Here is a 14,021-nt window from a genome sequence, read left to right on the forward strand (position 1 = left end):
CCTCCTCTCCGAAGCCGTGGCTATCAGAGTTGATGTCGTGTCCCTCACTTGTCCCTGTCCCCTACCTGGAAACGGCTCCACGGGGGGAGAAAGGGAGGAGAGGAATCTACACAGACAGGATTTTCCTCCTCACCCCCAGGCATCTTTGCATCTGCACATCCTCACCTTCTGGCAGCTCCTCCCAGCTAAAATTTGTGCAGGTAGCTCTCAGGTGACCGTGCAAGGCGCTGAGCACCAGCTCCCGCTTCCCAGCTTGGTGAAGTGTTGAGCCAGGACAGGCCCTGTTCAGCTGCAGCTTCAGAGACTTCACTGGGCCTGCTGCCATGGTCGTTTTGGCAAGAAAATAAGGTTAAGGCATAATTGGGCAATTCAGAACAGTCCCGGTTTAAAGCTGCTTCTGCAGAAGAATTTCAGAAAGCACGTGTTAAATTCTGCCTGTCACCTGGCTTGTTCACATGGGATTTTGCTATTCCCGCACACCTTGCCTTTTTATTTACCAAGATACTGACGTGCTGTCTGCTATGAAAAGTTAGTCTAGTCCTTGATTCCTACCCCAGCTTGTTCTGCTGACTTGTTTTAGAGCAAGGGATGCTTGGAAGTCCCTGTGTGATGGTAATGAGTAGCTCACATGCAAATAGGTATTTAAATGAATCCCCTAAAGCTTGCTCTCAGGAGCCAGCATTTAATAGATTCTCGTTCAGATCGTGCCTTTAAGTTTCTATTATTTAGAATGCAGAAGTTCATTTAAACAGATTTTTGCAAAAAGCCAGAAGAAAAACCCCAGCTATAGAAGCAGCAGATATTTTTGTGTATTTCCAATTGCAAGAAGTGTTTTGGGGCCAAGGTGATTTCCCAAACGTGCCCTGACATTGAGCACAGGGAGCAGCATTTCCCCTGGCACGGACATTTGATGACCCAGAGGGCTGTGGCTCTTCAGCTTCCAACTCCCACTTGGGCGCTTTTAAGACTGGGAAAACCTTTTTTGGGGGTTTAAATGATTTAGCTGGGGGTGGGGAGGAGGGTATATCTTATTTCTACAGACCAAATAGTTCCTGGGCCTGGAAATGGTGCAGTCTTGCCAGCAGTGGAGCGTGTTACGGCAGAGGTGAGGAGAAGCCAGGCTGGTACAGGGCTGCTGAGCCATTCCAACAACAGGGGTCTCTTTGGCCCTCAGGAGAGGAGAGTAAATACCTCCCCGTGCTTTCTCCTTGTGCTGATTATTAGCACTGCGCAAATATTTAGCGTCCCTGGGTTTCAGCATTGGGTCTGCTGAGACCTCTGTATCTCCCTGCCACAATGCCCTGGGGGGAACTGCAGGCTCTTTCTTCCTAAAGCATTCACTCCCTCTTTTGCACTTCTTAATTTCCCCGGCAATATTGCCACTTTACTCTTTCAGCAACAGCAAAACCAGGTCCTTGCTTAAAGGAGAGTAATACACAGCCGCCATCCTTTAGGATTAAACTTCAGGCGCATGGGCAGTCCCAGTGAAACCAGTAAGGGGATAAATATGTGTGGATAGGTGTGGGTTGGATCAAGGTCGGAGTGGTTGTAACACAGATGAGAGGTAGCTGGGGATGCCTTGAAATGACCACTGAAATGGACTGCTTTTGTGGTCAATAAACACCAACAGGAGGAGCTCAGAGCTGGGGAGGGCATGGCCCAACATCCCCATCTCCTGAGGCTGGACGGGGAGAGGTGGGACGGACATTTGTCCCTCGTCACACAGAATTTGTGCATTCCTGTTTCTTTACATCTCCCCCACTATAGCTGCACAGCGGCATGAGGTGCGACTAAGGAAGGCCATCAGGCTGTTGTCTGCCTGTGGTGAGCGGCGAGACAGAGCCCAGCTCACTGTTCTTTTTCCTAAAGAGCAGCAAACGGAGGGTTTTCACAGTAAAAATCCTCACCCTGTTTTCTTCCAGGGTGGCCAGACACCCGTGCAGCAACAAGCACCGAGCGGCCTGCTCAGACAAGCTGAGGGCTGGGAGAAAGCTGTCCCTGCATGGACAGCAGAGGTGTGGAGCCCTGTGAAAGTGGTTGATGGGGACACCCCACCAGGACACGGGGACACCCACCAGGATGTGAGGACACCCACCAGGACACAGGGACACCCCTCCTGCAGCTTTCAGCCCTGCTGGCAGCTACCCGCATCCCCACACAGCAGGGCTGCGGCACACAGCCTGTGGCTTTCTGTGTCTGGAAAGCAAGCTCAGAGCCCAGCTAATGGTACTGAGTGGTACTAATTATTTTTTAGCATTATTATTTTTTGCCTCATTGAAAAGGCAACTCCAGGAGAGAGCGTTTTATTAGGGTGCCTGCTGGTGTAACCTGCCGCAGCCAGGTGTGAGTACAGCCCGCTGGTCTTCTGTGCTGTTGTAAAGGATGAAGGTTGGCAGTGGCAAAGCTGCTGGCCTGTTGTGATTTCAGTGATTAAAGACGATACCAAACAGCAGCGATTGGCGTGAAGTCTTTCCTAAAATCCTGGTTGCACTGGTCATCACCTGGAGCAGATGGGGGGAAGCTGTGCCATGAAATCCTGGCTCCCTCCATCCCTGGCCCAGTGAGGGAAGCCTCCTCGTTGGGGTCTCCAGTTCCTTTGGAGGCCTTGGCTTTTGCTGTAGTCCATAGAAGAAGCTGTTGAGTGCTGAGGAGCTGTGATGGACGTGATCCTGGGCTGCATTTTTCTTCTGGGGGATGCAGGAGGGCCCACAGGGAGCCCCGGTGGCTTTCCTGAGGCAACCCTAATGGGTTGGGGGGGCTCCAGCTCCATGAGGCGAGCTCGAAAGGGCTGCTCTATCTCCTTGGTGAGGGGCCAGCGTGTGAGAAGCTGCCAGAAGCCGGGGGGTTACAGGCACGGGGCGCTGGAGCGGGTGGGGGGGGGATCAGAGGTGCCACAGGGGGGCTGCTGAGGGCAGCGCCCATGGTGGCAGCAGTCACGGGTTGGAGTCGGGGAAGAAATTATTTCATGCGCGAGGACTGAAAAGTGGGAGGAGATAAAACAAAATAAAAATAATAATGCAAAAGAATAAGAGTAACGCCAAAAAATTATGCCAAAAAAAGCACAGCCGAGCCAGCCAGGAGTCGAACCTAGAATCTTCTGATCCGTAGTCAGACGCGTTATCCATTGCGCCACTGGCCCTGCTCTGGCAGTTCTGCTGCCGCCGCCGAATTTCTCCTCACAGAGCCCCGGGGGGGGGGGGGGGGGGGGGGGGAGCAACGGGCGGTGCCGCCGAGCGCCTTGCCCGCCCCCCCGCGGGCGGTGCCTCCCCCCTCTCCCCTCCCCCCGGGCGGTTTGTCCTGCGCCGGGCGCCGTCCGCGGGGCCGCGTCAGCCGGGCAGGGCCGGGACGGGAGCGGAGGGGGCGAGGCTGAAGCCGGGGCCGGGGCTGTGGCAGGCGGCGGGGCCGGATGGCGGCGGCAGCGGCGGGTGCGGGAGCAGCAGCGGCGGCGGCGGCCTACGGCAGCCTGGAGCTGTGAGTGGCGCGGCCGTTGGGTGACCGTTGGGGTGACCGTTGGGGCTGAGGGGCGGCGCTGAAGCGCCCCGGGGCTCCTCTTGTGGGGTGTGAGGGGGAGAGGGGAGCGGGGCGGGGGAGGGGTGTGGGGGTTTCTGGCGTTTTGGGGTTTTGGGGTTTCTGGAGGGGGGGTGGGTGTGCCTGGCACCGCGGGCCCGGGCTGGGGAACAGGCTCGGGGGGCTCGGGGGGCGGTGAGGGGCCGAAGGGAGGGCGCGGAGGAGCCGTGTTTGGGGCAGGATGACCTCCAGGGGCCCCTCCCGGCACCAGCCCGTCGGTGACCGTGCGAAAGGCAGCTCAGCGAATTAATAAATTATTTTTTTTTTCTCTATGTGCTTGAAAATAGAACTGTTTTATTTTTTTGAAAACCAGGCTTTTCTTCCTATCTTCGCAAAAAGCTGCGGTAATGCCTGCAGGCTGCCTACCAGCTGTAAGGGAGAGAGGCCGTAACTTCGCTGATGAGCCAAACTTACCAGCTCGGCAAGGTCAAGGGAGAGCGTGCTCTGGGGAAACCCGGGCTTGGCTCAAATCAGTGGCAGAAGGCTTCCTTTAACTCACTTTTTGTAGCCGAGTGGCCCTGCACAGAGCCTCAGGGGTTGTGTTGTGCCCTGCAGGGCCCCTCTGTCGCTGCCATTGCAGGCTCTAGCTCTGCACACCAGCCTCTTCTGGGTCACGTTATCACAAGTGGTGACACAAAATCTTTATCCTGACCAGCGTCTTCAGGCTGTTCAAGTGTTGCAGGTGCTGTCAAGCTCTTACGGGCTAGTTGACCTTTACCACCAGGCATTGGGGGAGGAATATTAACCCCAAAATGGTGCTCTGCTTATCTGCAACCTATGCCACTGCTGTGCTGACTTTTCTTCCTCAGGGAGAAACTGGAAAAAAATTAAACAGCCATTGCAAGTAGCAAGCTGGTGGATGGTTGTAGGGCCTCCAGTTCAGTTAATCGATAAAAACTGTTTGGCAAAGCTGGCTGGAGAATAGAGAGAATCCCAGCTGTTGTTTTAGCTCGCTTAAAAACTTTTTTTTGGAGTGAAACCTTTATTTTGCTGATTTTTTGAAGCATCATAAGGGTCTCCAACGCTAGCTGTGTTTCAAATTTCGCTCCTCCTGCACATCGCTATGCTCACATGTCTTGTGTAAGTCCTGGTCAGTCATTAGGAGCTGCTGTGTATGGACACCGCCTTCCACCTGTCTGCATCTGGGGAGAAGTCCCAAAGTGCGTTTTGTCTTCTGGCTTTTATTTTCTCTAACCTGAGCTTTCAGAGTTTGGGTAACGCTTCCAGAAAGAACCGCTACGCTTTTTTTCCTCCTAGCCTCATCTGTCATGATGCTCGGGGCTGTTGATTGAGGAGGACATTAAGTTGTGCGGTAAATTATTTGTCATCTTAAGTGAAAGACAATTGCAAATAGTTGTTAGGAAGTGATGCCTTTAATATGGCGTTTGTTTTCTCGGTGGTATTTCCATTGGTGGTTTCTTTACCTCCTAGGATTATGCTCCTTCTCTTCCCTGCAATTATTATTCCATGGAAACGTTCCAGTTCCTTGAGCTGGTTCTGCCCAAGGAATAACATTTATGGTGGGTGTATAATGAGAGCACCTGCTCACCTAGAAAAGCTGGAATCTCGGGAGGGTTGGGAGCAGCAGCGTGTTAGCGCTGTTACTTAACTCGCTGCTGGGACTGCCTGCTGCTAGTAACGCCTTTCCTACGGCTCGCTGCAGACCGCTTGGTGCCTTGAGCACAGCAAATGCATTGCTGCGCAGTACAGGACGTGCTCCTGGCTCGCTTCATTCCAGTATTTAGAGGCTGACATCTACCAGCTTCCTGCATTAGGGTAACGTTAAGTATTTATGGTGAAATAATCAATTACTGGAGGAAGGGTTTGGCTGCTGAGGACTAGAAGGCTTAAGTGATATTGAGTGAGGCGCTATCTTTAGTGGCCATTAGACCATGATGGGTTTGCTTTCTGTGCTCGGCTACGGCATGGGCATTGTCTGTTGGATCAGCCAAACTAAAAAGTGGGATGCAGCTCTGCTTCGTGTTCATGCTGTACAGCGCTGCTTTGTAATAAAGCAGAGCAAGTGAAACTTCACAGCACAAACTGAAGACTGTCTCGCTTAACTGTAGAGGAAGCCAACTTGCTGATTGGTGTAAGGAAGCAGTGTTTTTTCTTCTGTTTCTCCTATGTTAAAAATCAACCCTTTCCTTGTGATGCTTGGCCCAGCTTTGGGGAGTATGGGGACTAATTTTGTTAGAGCCACTTAGTTTTGTCTTCATTTGCTATACTGGGAGAAGCGCTCATGCCAATGCCCAGCATGATTTCAGAAGAGGTAGCTCCTGAGCTGGAGGAACTAGAAAACCAAAAGGTTAAATTTTACTGGGAGTTCATTTGAATTTTCTTTTTGCTCGCTAAAAGCAGGGTTGCTGAAAGCACTCTTTAATTGTAGCCTCTGTGCACCCTTTTTGCATATTTTCTCCTTTTGATTGCTTCTTCAGCAACATGAGCTAAAATGATGTCTTTTCATTAATCTCCAGCTAAAAGCCTGATGTCTGACTGTGCCTTGTTTTCCTCCTGAGCCGTCTTTAAACAGCTTGCAGATGCTGCTTCCTCGGCTTTGAATTGTAAGAGTGGAATCTAGCAGACCTATCTCTTGGCACATGGGTTCCTGAATAGGAAGGAGCCTTTCAGATGAGATCCAAATCAACTTTAGAAATACTTGAAGCACGAATTTGTTAGGTGCAGTGCTTCAGTACCTTTTCTTGAGTGTCATGAGCTCTGCTGTCAGCGTTGAACGCTTCCATTTATCGCTGCTCTTAGCAACACTGAGAAATAGTCTGCAATGGTGGTGGTCATTCCTTGTATAAAGGAAACTGAATTGGAGGAATTCAAACTCTGTGAAGGTTTTATGTGCTTTTAAGCAAGATAGTGCTGGTAAGATTTCTTGCTGGTTTGCATGGTTATAGACAGCAGTAACAACATTGCAAGGACAAGGACGGCTCTAGGATCAAATCTGAAGGTCATACAAAGATGGAGGATAGCTCTCTGTGTAGTTTCATGTAGGTATATGAAAATGAGTTTCATAAGGAACTGCGGAGATTATGGGCTTCTAGAAAATGCTGCAGCCTCTCTTTCATTATTTCTGATATAACACTAGCATTTGGATTCTTATCTTTATTATCTATTTCATTAAAGTTGGGATTTGCAGACAGAATCATTCTTTATTATGAACGATCCATTTCTCAGCCTTCTAATATCTTCTCAGATCACTGAAGTAAATGCGTGTTCTCTCCATCAGCTGGTGATAGGCACACGGACTTGGTGCCTCAGTACTGGGGGGAAAAAACACTGTTCTGGCATGGATGTTCCTCAGCCTCCTCTGTGGAAGAGAAATAGGAGGCAATCGTCTCAGCTGTAGCAATCTTAATTGAAAAAGGTCACCTCGACTAGGATGAGGCTATTAGCCTACTTTGGGTAATTGGTGACTTTGTAAATTGGCATTTGGGCAGAAACCTCCTTGATTCTTGGCCTCTTCCTCAATTACATTTATTTTAGGAAACTTCCAAGTATTTACACAGAAGGACTAAAAGCGAAGCACCTTCCTGCTAAAAACTTGGAAGAGCGCTAATTCTCCCACTCTTTCTGAAGCAAGGACTCAACATTTTGTATCTGTTAAAAGACAGAAGCTTTTCAGTTTGTGTTGTACAGGTGTATTTCAGGCAGCTTGCAGTGGCCAAGTGTCTGAGAAGTGCCCAGGCTCTCTCAAGTCAGGCTGTCAGCGTGATTCCCGCTGTGAACTCCAGGAGACAAACACCTGAAGCTGTCATCAGCGAGCCTGTTGCAGTGGGCTGCAGGCTGCTCAGTCCTGCAGCCACTTGGGTCCCTTCAGCTGCAAACAGGGGAGCACTTGTCTGATGTTCCCCATGACAGCCTTGTCACCAGCGCTCCTCTTGGAAACCATGGGAAGGAGGATTTTGATTGCGAAGTTTATTTTCTTTGTGTCTGGAGAGCAAAGCATAGTGTAAGCCAAGAGAGATGTACAGGTGTTGTGTAAGAGAAGGTGATCAAAAACTAGAAGGGGGAACAGCAGAGCAGGGGACAAAATGCAGACTGGGATTTGAGATTTGATAGCGGGTTCTGGTCTAACAATCAATTGAGAGGCCAGGCAGGATTTGTGCTGGCAGCCTTCATTCTCTCATTTTCCTTAACTTGTGGATAATGAGGCTGAAAGGCTTCATGGTCTTCAGGGAGAAGTTCTCCTTGATTACTAAATCAATTTGGTTTTATAATAACCGTTCCATACCTGCAAGCTTTTTCCCAGCTGTTGGAAATCAGACTTAACTACCGCACAGGTGGGTCTCAGCGCTGAACACAACACAGTTGTACCTGCGTTATTACACTTTGAAATGCAGAGACCAGCTCTTAGAAGTAGTGATCACGGAAAGAAGAGCACGGTTGGGCTCTGTGGCTTCTCTGTATCGAGGCACCACTTGCAGCCTAGGTTAAGAGAGATCTTTCCACTTCAGATAAAGCTGGCTCAGTAAGGGTGCAGAAGTATCGTGTTAAAGGCACAAAGCTCAAATATTCACCATCCCAGCATCTCTTCCCATTATTTTTAGGTGGAGACTTGTGAATAAGCTGACCTCCCAGCAACACCTGGCTGGTTAACAAAACCAGCAGGAGTTATGTGGCTTTCTCCTGGGGGAGGGAAAGGTTGACAACTACCTTCTGCCAGCTTGCATTAGGATTCAAACTGCACCTTAAATAGGATATCCTGGGTTCTTCTCACGTTCCTTAACAAATTAAGCACCTAGAAATGTCTTTAAGCCTGTCCTGCCCATTCTATCTGCGTAAGCTTGTTTGGTGTTCACTGCAAAAACTGCTCCCATCTGTGCTGAGACCCTGTTAAAGGCACGGGGTTCTCTCGTGCACTTCATCAAAAACAGAAGCAGTAAGGAAGGAAAAGTAATTCTAAGGCTTCAGTGAGCAGCAAGTTGCGTGTCTGTGGTTTTAGTTCTGAAGATGAAGGACTTCAGGGCATCTCGTGTGTACACAGAAGATTCAGAAGGGTGACGTAGAAGGGGAATGCTGTCGAGGCCTCCTCCACGTTAGGAGAGGAAGGCAGATTTTAATTAATGAAGTTAATTATCCGAGGAGCAGTTAATGATTAATGAGTTTGTTTTCACATTTTCTAAATTCAGATAAGCAATTGGTGTCTCCTGACCTTCCTCTAGGTGCCCAGAGGCTGTGGAACGGCCGGCCTTGGGGATTCAAAGCTCCCCCAAGAAAAAGGGGGCAGCTCTGAAGGTGGACACAGCACAGAAGTTGGACAAGGGGGAGGTGGGCCTGGGAAGTGGTCCTTCAGGGCTCTGAGGGCTCCTCTGACCTAAATCGTGATTCCAGTTCAGCTCTCTGAAGGATTTAAACCAAACAAAAAAAAAACACTATAAAAGATGTGAAGAAATGTGAGATCTTCATAGAGAGAAACAACCTAAAAATATTTGCTGTCCCGCTGAGTAAATTTCTAGAAGAGTGTTTAAAACTCTGACCCTTAGTCTCATCAAGCCTCAAACTAAGAGACATTTAAGAGTTAAGACCATCGGTTCAGGGGCGTGCGTGTTTGGTTTAGCATTTCCTACAGCTGAAAGTCCGTTCTGCAGAGCTGTCTTCTTGCACGGATCGTCTGGCTTCTCCTTAGTGTCTCACCAGACGCTTTTAAACAATTCGTGGAAGCATTCTGAAACGCTTTCCATCTGGGATTGTCCTGCATGTGGTTTGCATGAAGAAAAGATGGGTTTGAAGTCAGAGGATGTCTGTAGTGTTCGTGTGATGCCCTGGATGGTGCGCGTGCAGGACGGGCTGCCGCAGCCCTGTCACAGGCTGGGCTGACAAAGCCAGGGCTGGTGACGTTGGAACACCTTCAGTAAGCTGCTGACTAACTTCTCCCGTGTTTCCTGTGCCATTTCTAGTGGATTTTTTTTTTTTTTTTACAATGCTCAGAGGACTCTACTGTGAAATGTGTTTCTGTTGCCTTGAGCATGACTCTTTGTTTATTAGGCTTGCATCAGGGATGTGGTGTGCTAGTTTCTGTTTAGTTTCCTTTTTTTTTTTAATCTTTGTTCTGCTTTATGGGGCTTTTGAAGTGACAAAGTTCAAGCTTACGTGAATCGTACAGTGGACCAGTATGTACACAAACCCAGTTCCATGTCCTCAGCTTCCAGCCTCACAGAGGAGGATTATGTTTGCTAAACAAGCCAAGGGTCTTTCAATAACTGATTATTTTGATTCGTTTTTTATACACTGCCAGCAGCAGTGACTGTTAGGAAGTAATCAAATGAGAATTTCGTTGTGTTTTTTTTTTTTTTTTTTTTAGCTGAATCAAGGTTTAAAATTGGATTTGTTTATATTTGCTCTGTCTTTAGGTAGTAAAGAGCCTAATCAAAGTTAAAATATATATATGTATTTTTTCCCTCTTCATTCTATTAAAGGCACATCACACCAGAGAAGTTCTATGTGGAAGCCTGTGATGATGGAGCAGATGATGTGCTAGCTATCGATAGAGTCTCCACAGAAGTCACTCTTACAGGTACTTCCCTTGCCAGTGCCTCTTAATACAAAGCCTCTTTGTCCTTTGGTCTGTTATTTTGCTCCAGGCACTCCCAGAAGATCTTCAGAAACTTACCTTGGTACTGAAAGGTTTTTTTTTTTTTATCTTTAGGGACTTAAAACAGGGTGTTCTATAAATAGTGCTTTGTATTCTGTCCTGCAAATAACTTTGTTTGTGATGCCTTCTCCCTGGGGAATTTATGCTGTGGGAAACCAGGGTAATTCTCCTGCCTGTTCTCAGTAAAACAGTCACTCACACCGGTGCAAACTGACTCATCCAGACTAGTTGGGATTGGTGCTGCAAGCCCAACATCAAGCATGGGAAGGGTTGAATGCTGGGCTTCTGCAGCGTCTGACAAATGATCTCAGTGCTGGTTTTTATCCGGCACCGAAACCAGAATTTTAAAAAGCCTTTAGAAACAACAGCAGTAAAATAAACAATAATGAACATCAACAACCTCACTGTAAACTTAATTCTATTGTGAATACGGATTCAAATGTCCGTGCAGGTAGTCTTAGGCATGTAGATGTCTTCAGCATGTTAATGTTTAATATATCTTCAAGAATATGAAACTAATATTAAAAAAAAAATCAAAGAACTTGCATTTAATGACACTGAAGTTAAGGTTATGGGTGACTTCCCTTTTTGATACTTTGGGAGTTGTTACCTCAGTAATATTGTAGCACTTCGGTCTGTTTAGAGACTGGTAATACAGATGTAAAAGCAGTAATTCCTTTCCTTTTTATTAGACCTCTTTGTATAAAAGCAGTGTGCACATACCCCTGTTTTTGGTGTTCTAGTATAGTTCTTCTCTTTCAAGGTTTTCCCTTCAAAACTGTTAAAACAGCTCTCTGAAGTTTTCTGTTAGTCTAGGTCTGTTTCTGTTACTCCTGTTTTACGAGATGAATCTGTGAGGTGTTTAAAGCACAAAAAAAATCAAGCACTGTCTCTGTTCTCTGGACTTTGGAGTCAGGAAAAACACTTAACTCTGGATTGTTTGGTGTTTTTTTTTTTTGTTGTTGTTTTGTGTTTAACTTCTCTAATATTGATTCCCCTGTTCCAGAGTAGAGGGTAGAGGAAAGATTAATATGTTAGCAGTTGCAATTGACAGTTGGATACCTTTTGTGTTTTGGTATGTTCTTTGGAAACTGTATTCCCTGCCACATCTGTGCTTTTGTTGGTAGTGCTGCAGAGAGAGATGGAAGAGCACACTAAGACTTCTGAAATGGGAACAGGCTAAGTAGAAGTAATCAAAAGTAGGAGTCGCAAGCACTTGTAGCTTGTTTGTCCTTGGTGTCCTGATGGATTCAAAACAAAAAGCTTCTGGATGCTGGCAGGACAATACATTGATCAGGAGTCTACTTGCTCTACTATCATGTGAATTGAGTCTAAATTCATTCAATTGAATGACTACTTCGATTGAACAAAATAACAAATTGTGTTAGTGCTTCCACATCATTTTTTTCCCATCAGCCATTAAAATTCTGATGCATTGCTTCCAATGCAGGCAAAACTTGATTTGGCCAAGAAGCTTTGACAGACTTAGTTTTCCAATGTAGTCACAAAACAGTCTGAAATTCTGATATGTTTTGTTTCTGACTCTCTTTTCCAGTTAAAAAAGATGTTCCCCCTTCTGCTGTTACAAGGCCTATATATGGTATCTTGGGAACAATACGATTGGTGGCAGGTAAGCAAAGCAGAACTGCACTCATCAAAAATACTTGGGGAAAATACATCGCTAAGGAAGCTTTAAGGACAAAAATAGTCTTTGTGGGTATCTGGTATGTTTTATTCAGCATGGTGGCTTCTTGTGGTTGCTGGAGGATGGAGATCTCCAAATATAGTTGACATGAATGTTCATGACACTCTTAAATCCATAGCTGCTCTAAAAATAGGGGTAATTGACAGCTTGTTGATATTTGCATGCAACTGAAATGCGTTCCTAAATATCTGTCATAACTGTAGATGAAGTTCTGTTTTCATCTTAGCTGGAGGATTTAATGCAGCAGTGGCATATTTTGTTGTGAAGCTTGACTTCAAGTCAATGTTGATACACAAATAACTGAGTGACAGTGGTAGAGTCTTTAGGATGCAGCTCTTCAGCTAATAAATGTATTCAAACTTTTACAAGTCTGAAGGACATTCAGCATTGTTGCAATCCATATGTTTTCTTTCAATTAGAAAATCCTAGGGAGTTACAGGATAAGGTAAGAACAAGCTGCCCATGCTTATTTCATAATAGCAGTATTTGGATATAAACAGTCACAGCTACAAATGAATATGATACGTGAGGTCCAAGCTTCCAGGAGAGTAATCACTGTTATTCAAAAGATTTTTTTGTGGGTAGACTTTTTTTTTAAGAGATTGAAACTAACGTAGTCTGAAAAATGATGTAATAAGGAAAATACTGACTGAAGGCCTCCACACACAGAAAAGAATTAAGTTTGATCTTTGTGGTATTTTCAACTGAAGCAAAGTTTCACCGTGCTAAATACTGTGACTTCTGACAGGATTAAACAATCCAACTTGATATGTTCATATTCTGAACAAGAATTGCAGAGCAAGAGCAGTGTAACGCTTGGCAAGCCCTGGTTGTGTTAAAATTGCACTGCCCCAAAGGGAAACTTTCACAACTTGGGGTTTGGTGATGACTTTCACTCATCTGACTGAATATTGCACCAGAACATGCAATTTTCTTCAGTAGCCTATTTTTCCCTCACACTCCCCGAAGCCTGGCGCTGTCAAATGCAGCTGTCAACTACAGATTGGATCAGTTAATGTTTAGCTAAGCATGGTTAGGCATTTCACTGTTATCTGGTAACTGCAAGGCTGGTTCAATATCCAGCAGCATCTCTAACAGGCATGAATATTCTTCCCCTATTAGAGTACGAGGGGAAAAAGTGGTGGAATAGTATCTGAAATGTTTGAAATATCAAAGCAAAGGCCACATACTCAAACAGGGAAGGACAATATTGAACATTCATGTTGCATTAAATGCCTCTATTTGTACAGCATCTTTGTGGCAAAGTTGTGAACAAAAGGCCCTGTTTTGTAAGATACCTGGATGCTTGTGACATACCAACCAAAAGCAATACTTATACCTTGATGCAAGCATACTAGAGGCTTCTTAAGTGCTTGAATATTCCACCAAAACGAATAGTATAAAACTAGAGCTGGGGAGTTGTTTGTTTTTTTGTTTTTTTGTTTTTTTTTTTAAAAAAAAAGTGGGGTGGGGACTTGTTCTTCAACTGACTAAATAGGCTAGATACTTGATATAATAATTAACCTGCTCATAAAACTTGTTGTATCTCTAGGTAAAGTAATAAAAAAAATCTAATTGCCAAAGCAGAAAGAGTTCATGTTGCAAGCTGTACATTTAGCCATTGTTTTCTTTTAAATGTTTTACTGAAGTACTAGATTTTGTCGTTTTGTGCTTCTGCATGGCCTGTGTATTGGTTTATTCAAATGAAGCTTGGAGTAAACATTTAATAGTTATGTGATGTATGAAAGATATTTTTTTTTCTCTGCCAGTGTACTGTCTCAAGAAATCTTTTCTTCAGAAACAAGAGGGCACCAAAATAAAGCTATATTGCATTTTCCAGACAGTGTAAATCAGTTGCTTTGAGTGTGGTGTCATGTAGGTTCTTTTTTGCTTTGTTACTTACACAACCAGGCAACCGGTAGACTTGCCCTCTTAAATTATTGAAACGAAACCCCTCCTCTGCTCTGTTTTAAACCTTTTAGGACAATTTTTTTAGCCTAAGGTGAGGAGGCTTCTGGAATCCTAAAGCATGTTTCTGGTATGTCTGTGACTTGCCTTGAGCTTGATTTGGGAAGCACAGATCCATTGGTCACTTTCTACATTTGAAATGCTAAAAGCTTGGATCAAACTCCTAGTAATTGTAGC

General features: G+C 45.8%; 1 protein-coding gene, 1 long non-coding RNA gene and 1 other non-coding gene across 4 annotated transcripts in view; 1 reads left to right on the plus strand and 2 right to left on the minus strand.

Annotated features, from left to right (window-relative positions):
* Positions 1 to 2,287: 2,287 nt before the first annotated feature.
* On the minus strand, positions 2,288 to 3,204 carry LOC140001567 (uncharacterized). The gene is made up of 2 exons (XR_011806902.1): positions 3,088 to 3,204; positions 2,288 to 2,976 (listed from the first exon to the last, which is right to left on the minus strand). It is a non-coding gene; the product is annotated as an uncharacterized lncRNA (long non-coding RNA).
* On the minus strand, positions 3,067 to 3,139 carry TRNAR-ACG (transfer RNA arginine (anticodon ACG)). The gene has a single exon. It is a non-coding gene; the product is annotated as a tRNA-Arg (tRNA).
* A 128-nt stretch (positions 3,205 to 3,332) lies between the features above and the next one.
* Positions 3,333 to 14,021, plus strand: part of SACM1L (SAC1 like phosphatidylinositide phosphatase) — a 28,781-nt gene continuing 18,092 nt past the window's right edge. For both annotated transcript variants that reach the window (XR_003495043.3, XM_027450151.3), the window contains exons 1-3: positions 3,333 to 3,471; positions 9,996 to 10,093; positions 11,727 to 11,801. Coding sequence is in view for 1 of the 2 variants with exons in the window: in XM_027450151.3 (XP_027305952.3) it covers positions 3,407 to 3,471; positions 9,996 to 10,093; positions 11,727 to 11,801 (238 nt within the window). In the remaining variant the exon portion in view is untranslated. The remainder of the gene's footprint in view (positions 3,472 to 9,995; positions 10,094 to 11,726; positions 11,802 to 14,021) is intronic.

Source organism: Anas platyrhynchos, chromosome 2, assembly GCF_047663525.1.
Source record: "Anas platyrhynchos isolate ZD024472 breed Pekin duck chromosome 2, IASCAAS_PekinDuck_T2T, whole genome shotgun sequence".
NCBI classification, from domain to species: Eukaryota; Metazoa; Chordata; class Aves; order Anseriformes; family Anatidae; genus Anas; species Anas platyrhynchos.